The sequence below is a fragment of the Lichenostomus cassidix genome, chromosome Z, assembly GCF_008360975.1.
Source record: "Lichenostomus cassidix isolate B80296 chromosome Z, HeHo_3.0, whole genome shotgun sequence".
Lineage (NCBI taxonomy): Eukaryota > Metazoa > Chordata > Aves > Passeriformes > Meliphagidae > Lichenostomus > Lichenostomus cassidix.
The window spans coordinates 46,332,022-46,354,778 of NC_139511.1; the positions used below are offsets into that span (position 1 = coordinate 46,332,022).

Genomic DNA, 22,757 nt, shown 5'->3' on the forward strand with positions numbered 1-22,757 from the left:
GATTTTTATATTAACTTTTCATGACTGTTGCATCTGAGGGATGTGTGATTGCACATTTGCTATTTATTCTAGATGTATAAATACACCATCCCTCTGGCAGCATTGAAATTTAGTGTAAATTCATTCAGGCATGTAAAAATGCAAAGGAGTAGTCCAGTGGTTACAGGCTGGAAGCTGGGGACTCTGGGCCAGTCAGTTGTCTCCAAATACTGTCCCTTTATATTTGCATATAATATTTATTTGTATTATGAGTGTCAAGACTTACTCCTCTCACTGTCCTTGTAGCAGGACATAAGTTTATTTCTGGTGCACCGTTCACCATCTTCCATGTGCATATACTTGTGTGTGTTCATGAGGATAAAAAGACTCCCTCTTGCTTCGATATTTACAGTTTGGTGTTGTTGCTGTTGCTTTGCACTAGCTGAAGAGCTACTTGTTTTGTAGCTGCTTTCATTTGAGGGCCATCAGATGTATCCTCTGAGCAGATTTTTAGTGGTGTTCTGCACAGTTCCTTTAGACCTGAGGGGTGAGTTGTTTCTGAAGTCCTTTCAGATATTTAGAAACACAGTCCACCCAGTGACACAGGTTGCAGTGAAAGTGTTATGAAAGTAACAAGGCATTCTTGTTCAGCTAAACCATCATTACTTACAAAGTGTGCATATAAGTGCAACATTTTTCTTACTAGGCATTTTGGAACTATATCAGTGATATCCTGTCAATGACTAAGTTAAACTGAGTTTCTCATATCGACATGTGCATGTGTTTCACAGTGTCAGTAGTATTCCTCAGGCAATGTATTTTAGAAGATTTTATTCACTTTTCACACCACTAAACCTTTGGCCTTTTGCTTTAAACTACCTGAGGCATACTATTTAGATGTGTGCTGTCTTTTATTGCTTAAGTGAGTGAAACGTTTTGCATTATCAAATATTTCACACAGTACAGTCTGTTGGTGCACTGAAATGCTTACTATCACTGCCAGTAGCTCAAAAGTGTACTATAAAGGGGGTTTCTAAAGGATTCTGAATTCTTCTGGCAAACAATCTATTTTTAATTAGTTGTATTTTGTTTTATTTCATCTTAGGAAATGATAATTTCTGGACTTCAGCCTGAAACCACATACTCTTTCACTGTGACAGCCTATACAACGAAAGGTGATGGAGCACGCAGCAAACCCAAACTCGTATCTACTACTGGTGCAGGTAATACTTATATAAAAATTAAGCTCTAAATGAATCCTTTGACTTTTTCTGCTAGTATTTTGTTCCTACTATTTGGAAGTCTCCTGTTGTGTGAAAAGTGTTTCTAGGACATAGGGTTTTCTGTTTCAGTATTTGGCCCTTTTTTTTATTTAGACAAAAATAGAGCCAGTGACTCTGTTTCTTCATTTTTCAGTTCCAGATGAGGTCACTTCATAGTTTTTAGTAGCTCTTCCATTATGATTGGTGTCTTCCTGGAGAGGAAAAAATAGAAATTCTGAGCTGAGAAGGATATTTGAAAAACTTTTAAAGGGCTTTCCTGGTCTCAATGAGAGTAGCAACACAGCTGCCTGTCAGTAAAAGCATTGAAAGAACCCATCTGTATGACAGTCACATCTTATCTCAGAAGAATGTGATTATTAAAGCAGGGAGTTGGAAACCAGAGTGAAAGCCCATCCTATGAAACCCTGTAGCCCATATTAATTGAGAGGTAATTTAAGGCACAAACTGGGGCAGAAGACACCCTGCCACTGTGTTCAGTCTGCATGTGGTTGCAGGTGGTAATAAATGGTGGATATCTTGATTGCATAACCAATACAGCAGTTAGCGCAGATGGGATGAAGCAAACTGTTTTTAGATGAGGAACAATTTTTTTTTTTTTTTAAATGCTTGACTGGGGCACAACTTAACCAACTGATTCCACCACAGCTTTAGTCTGATACTCACCTACAGGTGTTCACAATCTGTAGGTGTTGTGCTCATTTTCAGGGGTTTGTAGCGCAGCCATTAAGGATATTCCATTACAATCACATGTAGTATCGTTACAAGCACTCTTAATCACAGTGTACTATTTATGCTAATAAATGAAGCCCCAAATGCATATGTATTTCTATTTATAATGACTAACACCATTTTTGAAACAATCACTGAATGCAGAACACATCTCGTATTGATATCAAAAACATCAATATCCTTTACTCCTTAGATTCCTTGGAAAAATCTCAGTCTTCATGGCTAGATGCACAGTATGGTTTCATTTCAGATCTTCGAATACATTCTAGTCATTACTCTTGGCTATTGCTGAAACTTATCCTCTAACTTATCTTTCCTGAATTCTCATACTCTGGGAAAAAAGGTGATACATATTTCTGGCATGCATTGGAACTTGATTTAAGGAAACAAAGGCACTTGATCTTTTTTTTTTTTTAGTTAAATTCACTATTGAAATAAACACAATGATATAAATTATAATTTTATTAATTCCTAGACACAAACAGAGGTTATGCCAATGTGCTAGCAAAATCTAAAGTTTCACTGCATTTAGTCCTTATTGACTGTTCATGTTTCATTCTTCCAAGATCTCTGATGCTTCTACTTCAAAAAGACAGAACAAATCCTATGTCTCATATACATTTGAATGAAGAGCAACAGAGAATCAGAGACATCTGTAAATGTAATGTGTAAAAGCCACTGTTCTGGCTGTTTGCTTAACCCTGTGAACAAGTAATGTTTGTTCCTGAGATTAACAGCCAGTTACCGTTTCGCTCCTTCATGCATTCCAGATTGTATGAAATCTCCTCACTTGGTGTTACAGCTTGCTGTGTTTCAGCTTTCTTTGTAAAGAAAATTTGTATGTAGATTTTTTGAAAAAAGGGACATTGTGTATAGTCAGTACCAAGAGCTTCCTGCTCACTGTCTTTCTATGAGGATACATCACACAAGGGAAGAAATGATGCACTAACACCAAGGGATTGTAGGTCTGTAATGCAATCTCCTTTTCATTTTGAGCTTCCATTTTATTCTTTTTCCTTAAGAGGTGTTATTCAAATGCTACAATAAAGCAAATGAAGGATCTGACTTTCTAGTAGAACTTTTAAAGTTTGAATGACTGAGATTATATCCATAAGACATAGGAAAGGAGAACAGATGCCTGAACATTTACCAGAGAAGGTATCTGTAAGGTATTCAGATAATAGGTAACTATTCAGCTGTGTCCCGTTAGCGATACAAAAGCATCATTTACACTTTTAGACAGGAAAGATCCACCAAACATGAGTAAGCCTATAGTATAGTAACTCACTTAGAAGTAAAGTCACTGAGTGCCATTGATATTTTCATTCGAGTGTGTTTTTGTCTTATATTCAGTTTTCTTTCCTCACTATTGAAATCAGATGGAAGAAAAACTGTTGCTGAACATTTCTAAATCAAAGTACTTATTAAATTACTTGGGGCAGAAGTAAAAAAATGTATGATTAACAAGACCTTGATAAAAATGAATACTTACTTGTCAGTGATATCATACAATTTTTATGAAGATTTTAATCAGGGCTTTAATTTCTGTGTCACAGGAGTTGAAGAATCTCATAGCACGATAGCTTGTCCATTACTTGTCATTTTCTCTTATACTGGACATCACTCTTGAAATACAGATTTCAGCTAAAAGGGGAAGAATTATATTAAGATGGCAGTGTACTTTGTAGCAGCTAAAAGAAACAAATTACTTTAAGTAATTTGGCAAATGCTGCTTGCATGAGCTTCTTCTAGTAGTGGCAAGCCATTGCAACAGAAATACCTGTTGCAAAGGACTATGTGAGAGATGTCTTGCTATGCAGTAATGGAAGAGGATTTCACTAGATCAGAGAATATATTTTATTTTAGGGACAATTTGATTTCTTTTGGACTCATGGAAAATTCAGATTATCAGAAATTTCTAGACAGAGCTATTTGGTAACATAACTGTATATACAACTGCACAGAATCCTGTCATTTGTCCTAAAAGACTGTAATATTCATAAGTAATAATACTAAAAGTAAATATTAACTGAAAGCTGTCTGGAAATAAAAAGAAATGTATCTATTTTCCAACATCAGGTAGGCCCTATGGTATTAAAAAGGTGACCATTGTTATTTACTATTTTATTTTATTGGATAAGCAAGCTTTATTAGTTCCCTGGTTCTGATAAAGAGCAAGTACTAGTTTCTTTCTTCCTCCGTAGTTACCACAAAGGTTAAAATGTCGTCCTAATAGGGAAGTGTGTCACAAGAACAAAAAAAGGCAGTGTATCACAAAAATAATTTGGTCATACCTTCCAGTTATCGCTCCTCTAGAAAACTGAAGGAGTTATTATTCTCCTTTGATAAACTCTTCTATTCTTTCATCTGTTACACTGGTGTCAGTAATAGTTAGAATGCAGAGAAAAATATGGCATGCAAAAGGCCTTCATAACCTTCTACTTGTTCCATAAACAATTATAGTTATCAATGAGGAAAAGTGAGAACTAATCAGAGAGATATTCTTTACACAGCAGAAAGTCTGGGAGAACACTCACAAGATTCCACAGTAATGCTGCCAGGTTAACTCAATATTTAAAATTAAAGATAACTTGGAAAATTTATATAAAACCCACCAATAAGTCTTATGAAATTAGAAGCAATGTCACGACTTAAAAAAGATGTAATGAGGAAAGAGCTTACTAAATGCAGAATTTCCTTCAAGGCATGGCATTCTTCCCTCCTTACTCCTAATGCTTTATGGAATGGTAGTTAGACCTTCTAACAATAACTATCTGATCTGCTGTGTGCATGAGAACTGAAGATAAGTAATAAAATCTATTGAAGTGTTTAAATACAGGAGCCAGAGCTCACAGTGCAGAAGTTACATTCACAAGGGAAGGTTTCAAATGCAGATGAAACTAATTATCCTTTGTTAAAGTCTATGTTGTCATTGCAGTACTACTCCCAAAACTGTTTAAGTCTCTTGACCTGTCAGGCATTGGTACAGAATGAACACTACATTTCTAAATATTTATGGATATGTTTAATTATCAAATAAATCATTGTAATAGAAACAGAACTTTTTAAAATATAAGTGTTAATGGAGATATAAATGAAGTGTATACAAATGGACACAAATAAACTAAAATTATTAATCAATTAAATAGGAGCAATCAATGAGAGTAATCATACTGGGACTCCAAAAATGTACACTGTATAAATTGTATAATGGTATTTCTGGCTTGATTAGGACTAATTCATTCCTCTCTGGACTAATTCAATACTCGTCAATGTCCATACCGCACTTGCAGTCTGAACTTCTCTAAAAGACAAATCACCAGTTTGGACCAATGGGTCCCAATTAAGGTTGTGACTGCATGTAGTGTGTAGGCTAAGAAGAGCTACCAATTTAGCCTTTTTCAAAAGAAATCCAGTTCATATGCACCAAAACCATGCTGTAAAGTAAATAATATGTGATAAACCATGTAAAATTAAATTTCAAACTGTGCTACCTCTCCACACTGAAACAGAGGAGGTGGAGGTGATTTGTGTGTGGAAACTGGAATGGTAGGATTCTATCACATGTGGTAAAGACTTTTGAGGACTAGGTTGTTCTGACTTCTACCACATTTTAACTATTAATGATAAGTTATGTTAAACCTATCTAGAAACTTGTAATTTCTTCATTAAGTATTTTCCCATTTACAGGAAATGTGCCTTGGGTTAAATAAATGAAAACATATGACAGTATTTATTTTTTTTTTGCAAACAAGGATGTGTGAGACACAACCATTCATAATGGTTTGTTGGAAGTTTTATTTCTTGATTTGTTTTCCTAGATCCTGTGTCCCTGTGCCTCTGAATGTGCTCTGTATTTAGAAATAATGGTAACGGAAGAAGACAAAAAAGCAGTAGATGTCTCTACTCTTGCAGTTCCTTATACTGTATGACTTAATAGTGCAGGAGGCAGACACTATTTCTTCATTAGGACAGTAATATGTGGAACTAAGAGTGAGGGAGGAGAAAATATATCCCTATTCCTGCTAAAACTAGCCTCAGGAATTGTACGTGCAATTGTGTTTATATCTATCCTCTTTAAATAACATTGTGCTACAGTTCCAGGCAAACCTCGGCTTGTGATTAGCCACACACAGATGAACACGGCTCTAATTCAGTGGCATCCTCCTGTGGAAACTTTTGGCCCGCTGCAGGGTTATCGCCTGAAGTTTGGTCGCAAAGACATGGATACATTAACAACCATGGAGTTCTCAGAGAAGGAAGATCACTTCACGGCCACAGACATTCACAAAGGAGCTTCTTACGTCTTCAGGCTCTCAGCTAGAAATAAAGTGGGCTATGGGGAGGAGATGGTTAAAGAGATTTCTGTTCCTGAAGAGGTACCCAGTGGATTTCCCCAAAATCTCCACTCGGAAAGCTCTACTTCTACATCAGTTCAATTAACTTGGCAGATGCCACTCTTGGCAGAGAGAAATGGCATAATCACTAAATATACCATCTTGTACAGAGATATCAATGTTGCTTACCAGCCAGTTGAACTCCCTGTTGTTCCTGCTGATACCACTATGACCCTTTCTGGCTTAAAACCAGATACCACATATGATGTAAAAGTACGTGCCCACACAAGCAAAGGGCCTGGTCCATATAGTCCAAGTGTCCAGTTCAGGACACTACCCGTGGATCAAGGTAGGATTTGTCTGCTTGTGGCGTTGACCTTTAAAGGAGTATCGGTCTATGGATATCAGTGTTTTTGAAGGTGTTAATAAAACTGACTGGCCCATTCATAAAAATAGGTTCATCAAACACAACAGGTAAAGTATGTAAATCTTAATATGTTTTGGATGCCTTAGAATTCAGTTGTCCCTTGCCAAGCAAGTTCTGGCTAACTTCTTCACAATATTTTCAGGTAAGGAAAATATGCGTGTTGGGTTGTCACTAGATATGAGTGAGAATGGGTTTAAATGTGATCTTTAAATATGAACAAACAGGTAGGAGAATTGAATCGTTGTTTTTTGACCTAAGTGGAAAGCTAATGCTCCCAAATAGCAGTGGAAGTATGACAGATCTGAGCTCCAAGATGTTGTTTATATACATTGTTTCTTTTTTTCCAGCAGTGTTTGCAAAAAATTTTCATGTTAAAGCAGTAATGAAGACTTCTGTTTTGCTGTCCTGGGAAATTCCAGAAAACTACAATTCAGCTTTGCCTTTCAAAGTAAGTTACTTTCCATTTGTACAAGAGAAAATAACAGAAACTAGACAATGTCATTCACCTGATTATGTAGCTTACTGAACATGTAGATTTTTTTTGGGTATCACTGTTTCTAAAATTGCATGTTAATCAACAATGTTGAACCAAACTGTTATATTCAGTCATCTGGCAATATGAGTTTCCCACTATTGTGTCAGTGTTTCCAAGTCAGGCTCATACTGGTTAATATGCATGATAAGAACACCTTGCTATTTTCTCATTCACTGATACAGTATTTTAAAGAGAACAGTGAAGGAAAAATAAAAATTTTCTTATTTTTTTCTAGTCCTTTCCATAGTGACTGCAATTGAGTACAATTTTTGTTTTCATCTCCTCAATGTGTAACAACACATTTTTGATTTACAACTCTTTTACTCCACTAAGTATAGCATTATCCAGAAACAGAGATTCAATGTAATATGCAGTCTGCCTGGCATTTCTTCTGCTTCATTCTTAATCACTTGTGTCATCTCAGGCAGTGGCAAGTGAAGAACAGTATTTTAGGAACTAAATGGTACAAAAACCTTTCTAAATAAGGAGTGTGAATGAAAAAGTCAAGATACTTTTAACAAGAGTGCCTTGCTATAAATTCTGAGTTCAAGTGAAGCTACTTAGTTTGAAAAATTGAAATTTGATTTCAGGAGTGTTTACTTGCCTTAGATTAATGTAGTTATTTTTTTTCTTTTTCCCTGAAAGTGGCAAGTTTAATTACAGTAGTGAATTCAGTATTGTTTTACACCCTAAAATGCCCAGTAACTTCCTTTTTAAATTTATAGCTAGGTTGATTCCTGAATTCAGTGTGACAGCATCACTTGCCTTCTCTTGGTAACCAAAACTACCTTTGTCTATTAACTTAGATCCTTTATGATGATGGGAAAATGGAGGTTGATGGACGTGCTACTCAGAAGCTGATCACAAACCTGAAGCCAGAGACGTCATATTCATTTGTCCTGACAAACAGGGGGAATAGTGCTGGCGGTCTTCAGCATAGAGTAACAGCAAAGACTGCCCCAGACGTGCTTCGCACAAAGCCAGTCTTCATCGGAAAGACCAATTTAGATGGCATGATAACTGTGGAACTTCCAGAAGTACCCTCAAACGAGAATATAAAGTGAGTGAACGAGTGACATACCATTGTTTTGATCTCCAGAGGGATGATTATTCTAACTCTTGATGGTGGGCCATGGCTTTATTCTCTGTAACAGTACAGAGACTACAGTGCTCTGCAGTAGCAATTGAACCAGTATCAGTGCAGTATTTGATACAGTAAACTGGGAGGTGCTGTTGACTGAAGGGACAAGAGGCCATGCAGAGGGGTTTAGATAGACTGGAACACTGGACAGTCATGAGTGGCATGGAATTTAACAAGTCTCAAATTCTGTTGTAAAAGTCCTTGAGTGCATCCAATAGAGGATGACAAAGCTGATTGAAGGACTGAAAACACTCACTTCCTGAGGAGGGGAAGTGAAGAGGGAGCTGCTGATCTCTTCTGCCTGAGATCCATTCTTCCTGAAAACATAAGGCAATACCTCAGAGCTGCATCAGGAGAGGTTCAGATGGCATGAGTAAGCATTTCTTTACTGTGAGCGTTTTCAAACTGGAAGAGGATTCCTAGTGAGGCGATTAATATCCCAAGCATGTCAGTGTTTAAGAGGCATGTGGATGCTGCCCTTAATTTGTGTTTAATTTTGGTCAGCTCTGAAATGGTGAGGTAGTAGGATTAGATGATCACTGTATGTCAGTTCCAACCAGAACTTTTAAGTTTGTCACATAGCCAGGTATGTAACTGTCCTTCAGTTTGCAGATTTTTCTCACAATACTTTTGTGTTTCATTATGGAATGCAAAATGGGGGATGCAGAAAAACGGTTTTATTTTGAACAATATATCATCTCAAAAAGAATTAATAACCCATCAATGCTTCTGTAGTTCCTTGAAGTACTCAGACTCAGTCATTCAAGAATTTTATGGAGATTTAAATAGTTGTTACTGCACTTAAATTAATTTAGATTAACTAATTCTGTTCGGTTATATCAGAATAAAACTACCATGTCCTCTCCACTGGTCTCATTAAGAAAACAAGAGATTTTGCTAAAACATTTGGAAGTTTTCTAGAGATTACTTAGATTTTGGGAGAGAACACATGTTGTGGAAATTTAAACAACAGAAATAGGACTAAAGACATGAGAGCACATGGTCAGCAGGGATTAGAAAGGTTAGACAATAAAGATTTGCCAGGAAAACATGAAGCATGATACAATCAATAAGTGCTATTACTCTGCTTATAGTTATTCTTGCTGGTCTGTAAGGCTCCCATATGTAATGTAAAGGAAATGGGGAGGAAAATGAGCCAGTCATTAAATGTTGTTGGGGATTCAACTTGTCCTCTCCCTGGTGGATTTCTGCAGCTTTCTAGAAAGCTGCCCCCTTTTTCATTACTGACGGAAGATTTTGAGGCAGGTAAGGTCAAGAAATAAATGCCATTGAGACATTAAAAGGATGAAAAACTGAAAAATGTAGTCATTATCATTAGATTAAGTAAGATGCAGTCAGTAAAAAATGCAGCTAAGGAAGACTGAAGAAGGAATGAGTCAAAAAAGATTTATGAGGCAGAGCATTCAGAGAGAGAAAAACGTGCAGAATAGCTGAACAAACTAGCAGAAGATAACAGTGGAATAAGAGATGATGCCCTTCTTTTCATATAGTATAAAATAGTTAAAGAGGCTAAGTGACATCAGAAAAGGCACATTAAATCTACAGGGTCGAACTGCCAATTTTGCAAATTATGTATCTCCTACTTGTATATCTATTTTCTAAAAGGATTTGATCAGGCTTGAGAAAGTAAAACACAACAACAGCTGACTTGACTCTTGGGGCAGGCATACCAAAGCAACTACATACTGAACAGAAAAACCTGACCTAGTGTTTGCTAAAATACGTAAGGTTATTCTGCATTGGTCTTTGTATGGGAGGAACAATTTTACGTAATAGCTATGTTGACATTTTTAGAGATGCTGTTCCTCTGCTGTTACATTATATCTTTAGGATTGTCCCTAGATTATAATGAAGTACTGAGAATTTTTCAATAATACTAATTATAGAGAAAGTGAAACAGGTAATGGTTTGCTCTAATGAACTATAGGTAATAAGATTGAGGGTCATGTTATAAAAGGCTTTCTAATCTTTGTAATTAAAGATGGTGGTATTTGTCAATGTTTGATGGTGAGACAGCACAGAAATTGGTGCAGAGCTCACCATGTGATTAGTAAAATGTATCTCTTTTGCTCATCTCTAGGGAGCAAGTTCTTAATTTTTCTTTCTTTCAGTATTTTGGACTATTTCAAAGCAATTTTTATGTGTAAAGGACAATTCATATTTCTCTGAATCTCTTACAGCTTTGAAAAGTCTTAAATAAAACCAGAGTTTTGTGGAAGACTTTGGCCTTTCAAATACTCAGTAGATAAAACAATATCCAAACAAACCCTTCATTTCGCACCTGTCTCCAGCCCCCACCAAAAAGAAAACCCAGCCCAAAACCCAACAAGCAAATAATGAAATAAACCATAAAATATGTTTTTCAGGAGATGCTACATTTTCTGCAATTAGCTAAAAATCACAGAACTTTGTTGTCCTTCACAATTTGCAGCACTGTATATTGGTGTGAACATTTTCATTTTTTGCTTACTATTGATCTGCTTGTTCTTTCACTTTAAAATACTCTGTGTGTGCTGAAAGTCTTAGTAGATTTTCCAAGTTAGAAAGGGAGACTTTCATGATGGAAATGAGAAAAAGTGTGAAAGTACATATTCATGCTAGATATTCCTTGATTGACAAGAAAAATATCTGAATGCTCCATTAGCTTAAAAAATAAAAAGATGAAGAAAAAAGAAAGAAAAGGATAAATATGTATCTCTGATGTTTGAAAGACATAGAGGGGCAAGTTCTCACTTCTTTTTGTCTTGATTCTTTGCCATCTGTTAAAGACAAGGTATGTAGGTTGTTACTGTATACATTGATAAGTCAGTGTTCACCAGCATTTGCTGTTCATGTAACTAAAGTATTTTTAATAGACCAACAGAGGTTTAAAATCTGGGTTCAACCAGCTTTACAGTCTTGCATCTTTTTAGAAGATGATTTATAATATTGTCACTATAAGAATATATGGCACAGATGTTTTTTAAAATATTGGAATACAGCAAGTGGGCAGAAGTTAAAAATCTGTGGGCAACACTTCTTCCCAGCATCTCCTGTTGGAAGTTTTCCAACAGAAAACTCCCTCAAATTTCTTAACTCAAGTATTAATGAATACATGTACCTTCTACAGAAGCTGAAAATCTAAAGTTTAGTTTTATTTCTTTTATGGGAAAGAGCTTTAAGCAAGAAGAGATTATTAAAATGGATCAGTGGCTTGTACTGGTATGATAAAAATGATAGTTTGTATAGTTGGCTTAGACTGAGATAGTCTTTAGTCAATTGTAAGGCAGCTCCTTCTCTGTACACTTTTTGTTAATTAGGATTTTCAGCTGCATTGCATGAGTAAAATTAATAGTCAGTTTTGCAGAAGGTTGAACGGGTTGTAAAATAAGGCAAACTGGAAAAGGAGATGGCCCATGAGACACTAAAATTATCTTCCATAATGGAAATCCAGAAACACCTTAATAAGCTTTTGTTACTAGAAACAAAGCAAACCAGTTTCTTTCCCTCTCCCCTGAGGTGCAGAGAGCATGACTTCTTGACAAGTGTGTTTGTCAAGAAGACGTATATTATACTATCCTGGATGTCCTGCTGTTGTGATTCTACTGCTTCTTCCCTCACACTAATGTGAAGTTATGGATCTGCCTGACACATATCCAGGCTTTGTGAAGTAAACAATGAAAGTACCAGATCTCTGTCATACTAAAAAGTATAATTTACTAGTCCCCTTGGGTGGGGAGGAAAAAATATTTTCAGGAAAATGTTTCTGATGGGAACTTATATATGTAATTTGCAAATCCTACCCATAAAGAGAGCATATATCAAGCTTTCATACCTATAACTGTGAATAGAATAGTTAAATAGATAAAGCTGATGGTGATTGATTGTCCAAAGGAAAGAGAGTATTGGTGCAGTTTATGTCATGTTTTCTTTCTTCTCTCTTTGTCATAGTATTGGCTTTAACAAATACATTTTGTTAACCTACTATTCTGATTATACATTAAAATGGGGGAAGATGGGGTGGTAATTGAGATTTAAATATATGGTAATATATTTCAATTGAGGGCTTTGAGGGTTTTTTCCCAGTGTGATGGTGGCAGGGCACAAATATCCCATGGCTCTTGTATTTCATGTAGGCATTTTAGAACATGGTAATTAAAGTTTTTTATAAATATTTATATGTTTACACAAAAAGGCAGGTAATTGGTGCCATTTGTTTGTCAGATGCTTTACAACTGATGTTATTTCAAGAATGTGAATGTTTACAGCTATGTATGTAAGGCTGCTGTGACATATTAATGTGCAAAAGTTTATCCTCAGCATAGCGCTGTTCTCTTAAGTTCCTCTAAACAGACCTACTCCACCAATTTATCTGTTTCTTTTCCTTCAACTTCACTTTTGTCCAACTGTTTCATTTACAGAGGCTATTACATAGTTATTGTGCCTTTGAAGAGGTCTCGTGGAAAGTTTATCAAACCATGGGAGAGTCCAGATGAAATGGAACTAGATGAGGTATAGTATGTGGTTTGCTTGGGTTTTTTGCTTCTCCTTTATTAAAACAACAATCTTGTTAATTTTATGTAATTATCTCACCAGTTTTAAAAGTTCTGGTTTTCAGGATACTTTATATTTCCATTTGAATTAGCCTGTGGAGACTGAAACAAAAATTCAAATTACTTAAATGAGAAGACTGTAAAGACATTAAGTTGCAATAAAGAGCATAAAGTGTCTGATATTTGTCGACACTAATATTTTATTCTTTTCCTATTGTAAAGAGTGATGCAAAAGTGCAGGAGGTGAAATGAGTTGTCAGCAAAAGCTTAATCACCAACAATATGAACTGTAATAAAGGTCTGGTTCATTAGAGGGGTGTTTACTAAGTCTGTAACAAATGCTAAATTGCATTTTGTGCTGCAATTTAACATTTGACCCTCTGGTGGTGTTTTTACCTGATTGTCCTATACTGTAATACTTCTGGCTAGAAGTAGCCTCCATTCTACCAACAGTTTGTGGTTAGAAAAAAGTACGTGAACAAGGAAGGAACGAGCAACATTGTATCATCATTTGACACTATAAATGACATTAACACAAAGAGTGGAACCACTTTCATTTTAGATATTTGCCCAGCAATACTAGAAATCAATTCAGTATGTTATTGATACAGTAATAATTCCAGAAAGCATAATGTTCACCTTTGTTTTATGTTTTTCTGAAGGACAATAGAGCTCATGTGAACTTTCTTTCAATCTGTACATTTGTAGTAAAGCTAATGTTTATGATTGTAAAGCTCTTTTGAGGGCCCCATATGAGAAACTTTTACAAAGGACAGGTGATTGCGTTATTATTGCTCTGGTTGTATCTGTCCAAAATTTTAGATGTCAATCGGCTTCTATGGTAATTTGAACATGTAATATCTCTGCAATTCAAAGACCATAATCGTTTTTTTTTATTTCTGATAGAGTGATTTTTTGACTAGATCCCATTTATTTTTCTGTTGTCTTTTGTTCAATTCAAGAGTTTTATGGTTACAGAGATAACCACACTGTATGCTTCCCCATAACACTATTAAGTGGGAAGTGGTGATTAACTGCAAGCAACCATTAAGGTTCTTTTCTTTCCTCTCATCGACAAAATGGATATAAATTTCAAAGTTTGCACCAAAATATAGGGATAATCAAGATCTTCACCAAACAAACACTGTTATAGAAAGCATTCAAAATATAAACAGAGTTATTCCAGTCTTTATCACAACAACAGGCAAATTCTTAATCAGATTAAAAACAACTGTTCAGAGGAAGGCATGCTGACTGACTGATTCAACCCTTTGTTTCTTCTTGACCAGTTCCATTTATGTGATCATCTCACTTCATTCAGCCGTAGCAATGGCTTGCTTTGTTCTTTTAACTTCTTCCCTTCAAAAGAACTTGGAGTGTAAATGCCATCAGCTCATGATTGTAGTCATAGGTGACATCGAATACAGTTAAACAGTAAAACTGTGACAGCAACAACCATACATTAATGGAAACTGAGTATTACCACCCACTTTTAACATCCAAAGATTGTAGTCACACTCAGCAGCATTAATAGATCAAAGGATATGTGCCAGATGACATTGAACTTTCTGGCAATTAAATTCTATGGTTCCTGCTGATTCCCATAACAGTGGGTCATTTTAATCACCCTGCAAGTTGTGTTGGGTTAGCGTGTGTAACAGATTGATAAAGAGTGTTTATTAATTCAGAAATATTTGTATCAGGATGGGTTGTTTCCCACTTCTACTGATATAATTGAGACCACATTGTAGAATTAATGGTGGGAGAAATAAGATATGCATTGACTGGAAAATGAAAATTATTTCTGATAAAGAACTAAACCCCTTGATATATCTTTTACAGTTGTCCCCAGTAGCAAGATTGTCACATATAGCATGAACTGAGTAGGGAAAAATATTAAAAGCAGGCAGCAACTGTATATCATGCTAACTCATTCAGTTTCTATTACTTAAAAGACTGGTTTGCTTCCAGCTTTAGAAAATGTTTGCATTTTATTAAGTGTACTATTTCTGACAAGCTTGTGAACACAGTGCCACAATAAATACATTTGGAAAAAAATAACAACAAAAAAGTAACCACACTACTCTCTGAGCAAATAGTTCCTGATGGTCAAATGAGGATATTTGTATTTTTAGTATGATCTCAGATATGTGTCTTGTATCAGAAATGGTTGGGTAATAGATTTTTCAAAGAACTATGTTCCAAATACTTTCCTGAAATTGTCAGAAGAAAAGTATTTGCTAGTAATTGAGCTCTGGAGTGTTAACTCTATTGCATACCTGAGCAGTCCAAAAAGACTCTTCAGCCTTATTGTAATTACCTAATCTTCCAGTTCCTTGAACCTCAATTCTGAAAGAAACTAAGACAGATGCCCAGTTTTAAAAGAGCGGATAATGGACTAAAAGTTTGGTATCTGAAAAAAAAAATTATTCGAGATACAGTCCTTTTTTGCTAACTCAAAATTCAATTTTATTTTTAATATCATTAGGTCTAGTGACTTTAAATAGACATGTGATGCCAATAAATTAAATAGAAAAAATATTATGATTTGCAGTAAGTATTACCTAGTTGTATTACTTCAGATGTGTAAGCAGTAATACTTAAATAAAGGTCTCCATGCTCAGTCTTAAATGAATTCAGTGATTTTATTGAAATCTGTGTATCAAGTACAATGGGAGTAAGTAATTTGAGTAAGTAATGATACTTGGCAACAACCCCATTTATGTATGAAACATGAATGAGGCTGTAGGTTCACTTGAGATCTACTCAGTCACGTATAATCAATATTACTGACAAAGTTTTAATCTAGACAAAAAACCACCTAAGTTTACCTGGCCTTAGCTGGCAAATAACCACCTTTGAAAAGCTGAACAAATTTTATTTGACTCAGGCTAACTAACTTTTAGCATTCATAGCCAAAACTCAATTTCTGATCACTCTAACATTGTGCTTCAGCATTGTGTTTTCTTCAAATATATGCATTTTCTGTTACTATTTCAAATGCGAGAAATAATCAAGATCAAAATTTTTTCTTTACCTCTCAATCTCAATCTAATTCTGATTGCAGTACTACTACAGACCTTTTATTTTGAGTTATTTATAATCTAAATTGTAAATACAATGTAATCTGGAAACATACGATAAAAATTTAGTTGAAGCAGACAGACAACTTAAAACTCCAGTGGAAATGGCACATAGAAATATCAGTTATCTTTGGGGATGGCACAAGCTGAATTACCTTTACTACTACTGCCATATTTGTGGCTCTTGACTTTCAGCTAGTATAAACTGTTATTACCCTAACATTTAGCAGACTTGACAGTGTTTGAGCAGACTTCCAGATAGCTAGTGCTCAGCCCTCAACATAGCCATTGTTATCCTTATAAAATGTGGCATCATACAGAGACAAACTTTTCAGAGTGCTTCCCTCAGCAGTTCTTACAAGGGCTGATCTAACCTGTAACAAGCTTTGATCAGTCTCTGCCTCATGTTCTGCATTTAGTAACTCTACCCAGGGCATAGGAAGCTACCAACAGATGTGAGAGTCACCTTCAATAAAGTAACTAAATAGAAATCTCTTCAATATTATGGTTCTCTGCTGCCCTCATTTTTATACGATGCAAATTGACTCTAGCTGCTCATTAAACTGTTTAGGAAGAATGAAAGAGAAATATGGACTGCTGATTGTAGTAGTGTCCTTGAGTAATGAATAATGATTTCTAGTCTCAAATTATGGCCAGTTCTTTTTTTTGCTCAGGGGATCCATTGCAGTGTACCAGCTTTTGTGTCATGGCATGGAAATTGATAGAGTTAAATGGATGTAAAATCTCTGCAACAGGGAACAGACTCAGCATTAGAGCTGGAAAGCAGTTGACTGTGTAGATCTTTGATGGTATAACATCCAAGTGCCCTCAATATTAAGGAAGCCTGGATCCAAGTGCCACAGCTTGCTTTCATATCTACCTCTAGCCTTGAAATATTTAAGTCAGTGAGAAGGGGTATCAAAGTATTCAGTATTAAATGCTTCTTTCTCAGTAGCAGAGTTAATATTAGATTGCCATACATCCATGGAATTGTTAATTGTGTAATTGCAAAATGCAAGATCCCATGAGGGGACGGCAAAAAGGTGTGCTCACTAAGCTGCAGCCTATATCAAGAGGGCAGCGGAGATGGTGAAGAGCCTTGAGGGGAAGTCATATGAGGAGTGGCTGAGGTCACTTGGTCTGTTCAGCCTGGAGGAGACTGAGGGGGGATCTCATTGCAGTCTGAAATGTCCTCATGAGGGGAGGCGGAGGGGCATACACTGATTTTTCACTGTGTGGTGACCAGTGACAGGACCCGCGGGAATGGCCTGAAGTTGTGTCAGGGGAGGTTTAGGTTGGATATTAGATAAAGGCTCTTTGCCCAGAGAATGGCTGGGCACTGGAAGAGGCTCCCTAGGGAAGTGGTCTCAGCACCCGCCTGGCAGAGGTCAGTGCTCTCAGGCACATGGTGTGATGCTGGGGCTGTGCTGTGCAGAGCCAGGAGCTGGACTTGATGATCCTTGAATGTCCCTTCCAACTCAGCATATTCTGTGATTCCATGATTCTGTGAAGAGAGAGCATCCCTGACTAAACAAGTACTTCAAAATTAATACATATATATAGTTAAGATTAGATTTTTTAAATCTCCTTCTCACTCTGGAGATTTGTCTCCTCCTCCTAGCAATGAATTTTTTGCCAATGTACTATATTAGAACTGTTGGTATGCTAAAAAGACCAAACAACTATATGATCTTAGAAACATTTATGCTATGAGACTACAGGACATTGAATAAGTTTCATAAATGAAAAACAAGGGGAATCATAAAGAGGCCTTAGAAGTCATCATTTATAACACAGGAAAAGTTCAGACTCCTTGTACTCCAAGCAGACTAACTTTTGTGGAATGCCAGTATATCTAAAGCAGTAAAAGGTACTGGAGAAGCATTTGTCTAATTTCATAAGTAATTCATCAATAGATTATACTAGCTGAGTTTAAGTTTCTTTATTTGTTAGTATACATTTTCCAAGTTTGAGCCTAGCATATAATCTTATCACAAATATACTGATGTAAACTTTTGTTTACATTTGTAAACTTTGTTTACTGCCAAAAAAAAAAGGTTTGGTAAACTTTGTTTATCAGAAGAAGTGATTCAGTCACCATCCCTGGAAGTATGTAAAAAGATACATAGTTGTGGCAATTGGGAACATGGTTTAATGGTGGACTTGGCAGAGTTAGGTTAATGGTTTGACTCAATCTTAAAGGCCCTTTCCAACTTAATTGATTCTATGACTCTGTTCTGTGACTGACTTCAAGTAGATAGATAGATATAAAATATGTAATATGATGTGTCTATTTATATGTCCTCAGAGAAGGTAAATTTTCTTTCCCTTTCCCCACCTCCTCCCTGACACAACAGTATCACTAAAAGTTGTTTCGTGTTTGTAGTCTGAGCACTGCAGTTGCCTCTTAGTATCTTAACAAGAATGAGAAGAAATTGGGAGATTTTGCAAGAATTGATTTAATGATACTGATATGTCCCATGAAATGTGGATAAATTGTTTTTTGTAGTTCCTGGTCATGCATTAAATTTTCTCATTACACTGTCAATAAGTTACATTAAAATTGTTTACAGTTATCTTTCTGTTCATGCTTGCTCTCTCTCTCTCTCTCCCCCTTTCTTTTCCCTCCCTTCATTCTAAAGCTGCTTAAGGAGATAGCTAGGAAACGCAGAAGCATTCGTCTTGGGAGGGAAGTTGAATTAAAGCCATATATTGCAGCTCACTTTGAAGTTCTTCCTACGGAGTTTACGTTGGGGGATAAGAAGCATTATGGTGGATTTGAGAATAAGCAACTGCAGAGTGGTCAAGAATACGTCTTCTTTGTGCTGGCTGTAATGGAGCACTCAGAATCTGTAAGTTAGTTTTTCAATCTCAAAATTACTCTACAAAATCATGAAAACACTTCTTCAATGCTTATTCCCCTTTGCTAAAGCTTTGTTGTTGTTGTATGTCAGAGCATTTTTAAAGCAAATGTTTCCTTGCTCAGTGCCCAATAAATCCTTTAAGTCTTCTATTCTAGTTGCACCTTTGTGTGTTACTTCTGTGTGTAACTGCAACCTAAAAATCACCTTTTATTAGCTTTGTTGTGATCTTTTGAAAATTACATACTGTGTTATTTATGACCATGGACACAGCATCTGAGACATGAGCTTTACAGCAGCATCTTTCTCTATGTATTTAAAAGTGTTGTTATCTTTTAATATTTCCATTGAATAATGGTGTAGGATATACAGGATTCTTGGGAAGATCCACTGAACCAGAAACATGCACAACTACCCTCTTAGTTACAGTCATTCCATAACAACTTTTATCTGTAAATAATTAGAAAGTTAGAATATAATTCAAAAATAGGGGAACTTCCTGAGGTGAACTAAATAATGACCTGTTATATCTCTTTACATAATTAATCTTGCAATTACATTCCTTTATGCGTGAGTTAACCTAGTAATGTGTTAAAAAAGGAAAAAAAAAACCAAGACAGAAATAAGACTTTTGAAAGGTGCAATACAGATTAACATTTTAACATACAGTGTGTGATACAGTACATTTCTAATCGGTTGCTAAACCTGACAGGTACATTTGCAGGCTCAATCACTTGAAACTCCAACACAAATACTCTGAATTCTAATCAAATGCTTGCAGTGTATAACATTGCAATTGCTTTCTTGGTGTCAGTGGAATGTGCCTACTTAAACACGAGGAAGTAGTTCCACTTTGAATACTTCTGGATACTTAGCTTCATTTGAAAATAAAGTAAATGCCTCCTGGCAGCTCTAACATAAATCAAAAGTTCTTTTTTCACTTTTTGATACGGGCTGTGGAGACAGATAATTTTGAAGGTGTTGCATGAGAAAGGTTCAAACTGGAGAAGGTAGACATCTTTTGACTGTACAGTTAAGTGGCCATAAATCTGTGTGTCATAAATTACCTGTACTAAAATTAATCTTCTCAATACAAAGTGCAGGTTCTTGGCTTTTTTGTATTAGTTAAAGTATAAATGAGCTAAATTTATTGCTTTGTTAGAAATCAGGATGAAAAGGCAGGAAGAAATAGGTGTGTAAATTGACATGTATGGCAAAATCTATGTAGGGTGCTACTCTTAGAAGATTTCAAAAGGTATTACTAAACTTAGGTTAGAGATAATATGTGGTTTAGGATGCCATCTAAAACATTTATGTGATTGAGTAGCATGAGGTAGTCACAGACTGAAGAATTTTTAATGGGTCATGAGATTCAACTTTCAGTGGCTTGCAGTGCTCTGGTGTATCAGCTATCAGCACATATAGCTGGTTTTCTAGGACTATAGGTCCTACTGATATATGAGCTGTAACCTGCAAGGGATTTTTTTCCTGATACTCTGATTTCACATTTTGCATAAGGCTTCTTCTTCAGAGAGCACAAAATTTCTGTTTTGATTGGTAGAATAGAGAACTTGAATTAAAAGAGGTCATGGGAAGGTCTGAATTTGTTTAACTTCGTAAAATGGAAGCTGGAGAGCTATGATTAAAATCTATAAATATGTTAAGGATGTCATCAAGAAGAAGGAAAAAATAAGATAAATTCATAAAATAATAAATGAGTTTAAATTAGTCATTAATACAGGTTGGTTGAAAATTAAAAGCGAAATCCTGTTATTGAAGGAAAGGCAGTAAGTGTTTATACTCTTGCCCTCAATATCTTTCTATATCTTTATCCAGGCATTTTTGCTGCCCACACCAAAGCAAGGGGCTAAATACAAAGAGTTTCTTCTTGTAGCAATGAACCTTTTTTATCTTTTGAGAATACTAAAGCTGGAGAAAAAAATCAGTCTTCTTGAGTGTTTCAGGAAAGGAGCATGAAGATTCCTCAGTTTCCAGAAATTAATCACAGACCTAAAACATAGAGGGGGGAGGGGAGGGGGGGTGGTGCCAGGTGTAGTAAAATGTCATAATTTAATTGGAGATGGTTGGCATAGGTGCTAGCTCAGTTACAACTAGTGTAAATGCTTCAGCTTTGCCAATCCTAATCCTGTCTCAAGCCCAGACACTGTCATACCCCAGAGCCCAAACCAAGGCCAAATGAAGTGTGAAAAAACATGTCTCCTTTGATAACACTTGTCCTGGCTCAGGGCATCTTTCAGAATACAGTGCAAACATAAATGGAAGCTAATATCTTCTCCCAGTTATCTTATTCTGTCTTTGCTGACATTTCTGATCTACTACGGAATCAAGTTTTTAAGTCTTTTGCAAGAGCTGTAGTTCAAATCCTAGTTTAGTGCTGATGAAGACACTACAGCATGGAGGAGAAATGTGTACAAACAATTCTCCACTTCTGACTTTACTGTAGCTCAGAGTTCTTTAAATGATCCAATTTTAGCAGGCTGGCTCCTCAGCCTCTCCAGTCTGTAATTTTAACTTTGCACTGAACCACAGATTAAAAAGAATAAAAAAAAAATACTCACTTATCACAGGTCTTATCCTAGGCCAATTGGCTTTACAGCATCCAGTAAAACAAAGATTTTAAACGTCTGTTGATTCATCATTCTAGTTTCATGCTTATGAAAGACTGAGTTTTTAGCTTCCCTTCATATTCTACAGTGAAATCCCCTGTTTTTAAGTCCTAAATTCAAGTTGTCTCCATCTTCTGTAGGAATACTCTGTCAGAGAGTTTTTGACTGGTCAAAATGCACTCTACTATTGCCATAAGACAGTTTTCAAGGAACCTCCTACATTCATTCCCCTTTATTTTTATCTATAGAAGTCTTGTTCTGTCAAAAGTACCCTTTAATATTGTGCCGGAAGAGTGTGAGGCCAGTATGAATCTAAAACAGAACCCCAAAATTAATAACTGGTGGGTTATAATTCTCAGTGTCCCATTCATTTTCTCATTCTCTGCTTGAGTTGCAAAGTGGTCTGGAAGTACTGTGCTACATAATTTGTCTGCAGATCTCCACTACTATGTGGAACACAAAATAAAGATGCTAATAACAACACACTGTTCAATTTGCAAGTTTGCATACTGCCTGGCTTCAAGAAAAATGGCATTTCCACTTTGCTATGTTCATTGCATCATTATCTTCTATACATTTATTTTAGATGTGGATAGCTATATTTTAAATGTGTTCCTCCGTGATTAAGTAAGTGTTATTTTTATTTTTCTAGACCATGTATGCAACAAGCCCATATTCAGATCCTGTTGTGTCAATGGATCTTGATCCCCAACCAATTACAGATGAGGAAGAAGGCTTGATTTGGGTCGTTGGACCAGTTCTTGCAGTGGTGTTTATAATCTGTATTGTCATTGCTATACTTCTTTATAAAAGGTAAGTTTACCTTTTACTATTCTTACAAGGTATACAATTTCCCCTATATATTGGTCATTTTGTAATACTGTTCCATACTGTATTTTTGTGCTACAATAGTAACTGTCATTGCTTTGGGATATTTTGAAATTTACTAATGGTTTCCAGAATGCTGCAGAAATTTTTGACTGAAAGTTTCCAATAATTACAGGTATGTGGGTACATTTTTCTGCTGATGACACTATATTAACACTTCTGCATTTAGATGTTTTTCCACTTTGCATACATTTGTATGCAAAGATACATTTGTATGCAAAGAAAATAAGTATGTGCTTGCACATAAATATGTATGGAATTTGCACATTTGACTTTTTAAAACTTGTTTATAGATGTATAATAGTAATACATTA

General features: G+C 35.8%; 1 protein-coding gene across 2 annotated transcripts in view; it reads left to right on the forward strand.

The window, feature by feature from the left end:
- Nucleotides 1–22,757, forward strand: part of PTPRD (protein tyrosine phosphatase receptor type D) — a 1,173,827-nt gene that overhangs the window by 1,059,226 nt on the left and 91,844 nt on the right. For both annotated transcript variants that reach the window (XM_085043363.1, XM_085043362.1), the window contains 7 exons: nt 1,085–1,202; nt 6,090–6,677; nt 7,103–7,203; nt 8,097–8,350; nt 12,853–12,943; nt 18,710–18,919; nt 22,208–22,368. In XM_085043363.1, coding sequence (XP_084899489.1) covers nt 1,085–1,202; nt 6,090–6,677; nt 7,103–7,203; nt 8,097–8,350; nt 12,853–12,943; nt 18,710–18,919; nt 22,208–22,368 — 1,523 coding nt within the window. The remainder of the gene's footprint in view (nt 1–1,084; nt 1,203–6,089; nt 6,678–7,102; nt 7,204–8,096; nt 8,351–12,852; nt 12,944–18,709; nt 18,920–22,207; nt 22,369–22,757) is intronic.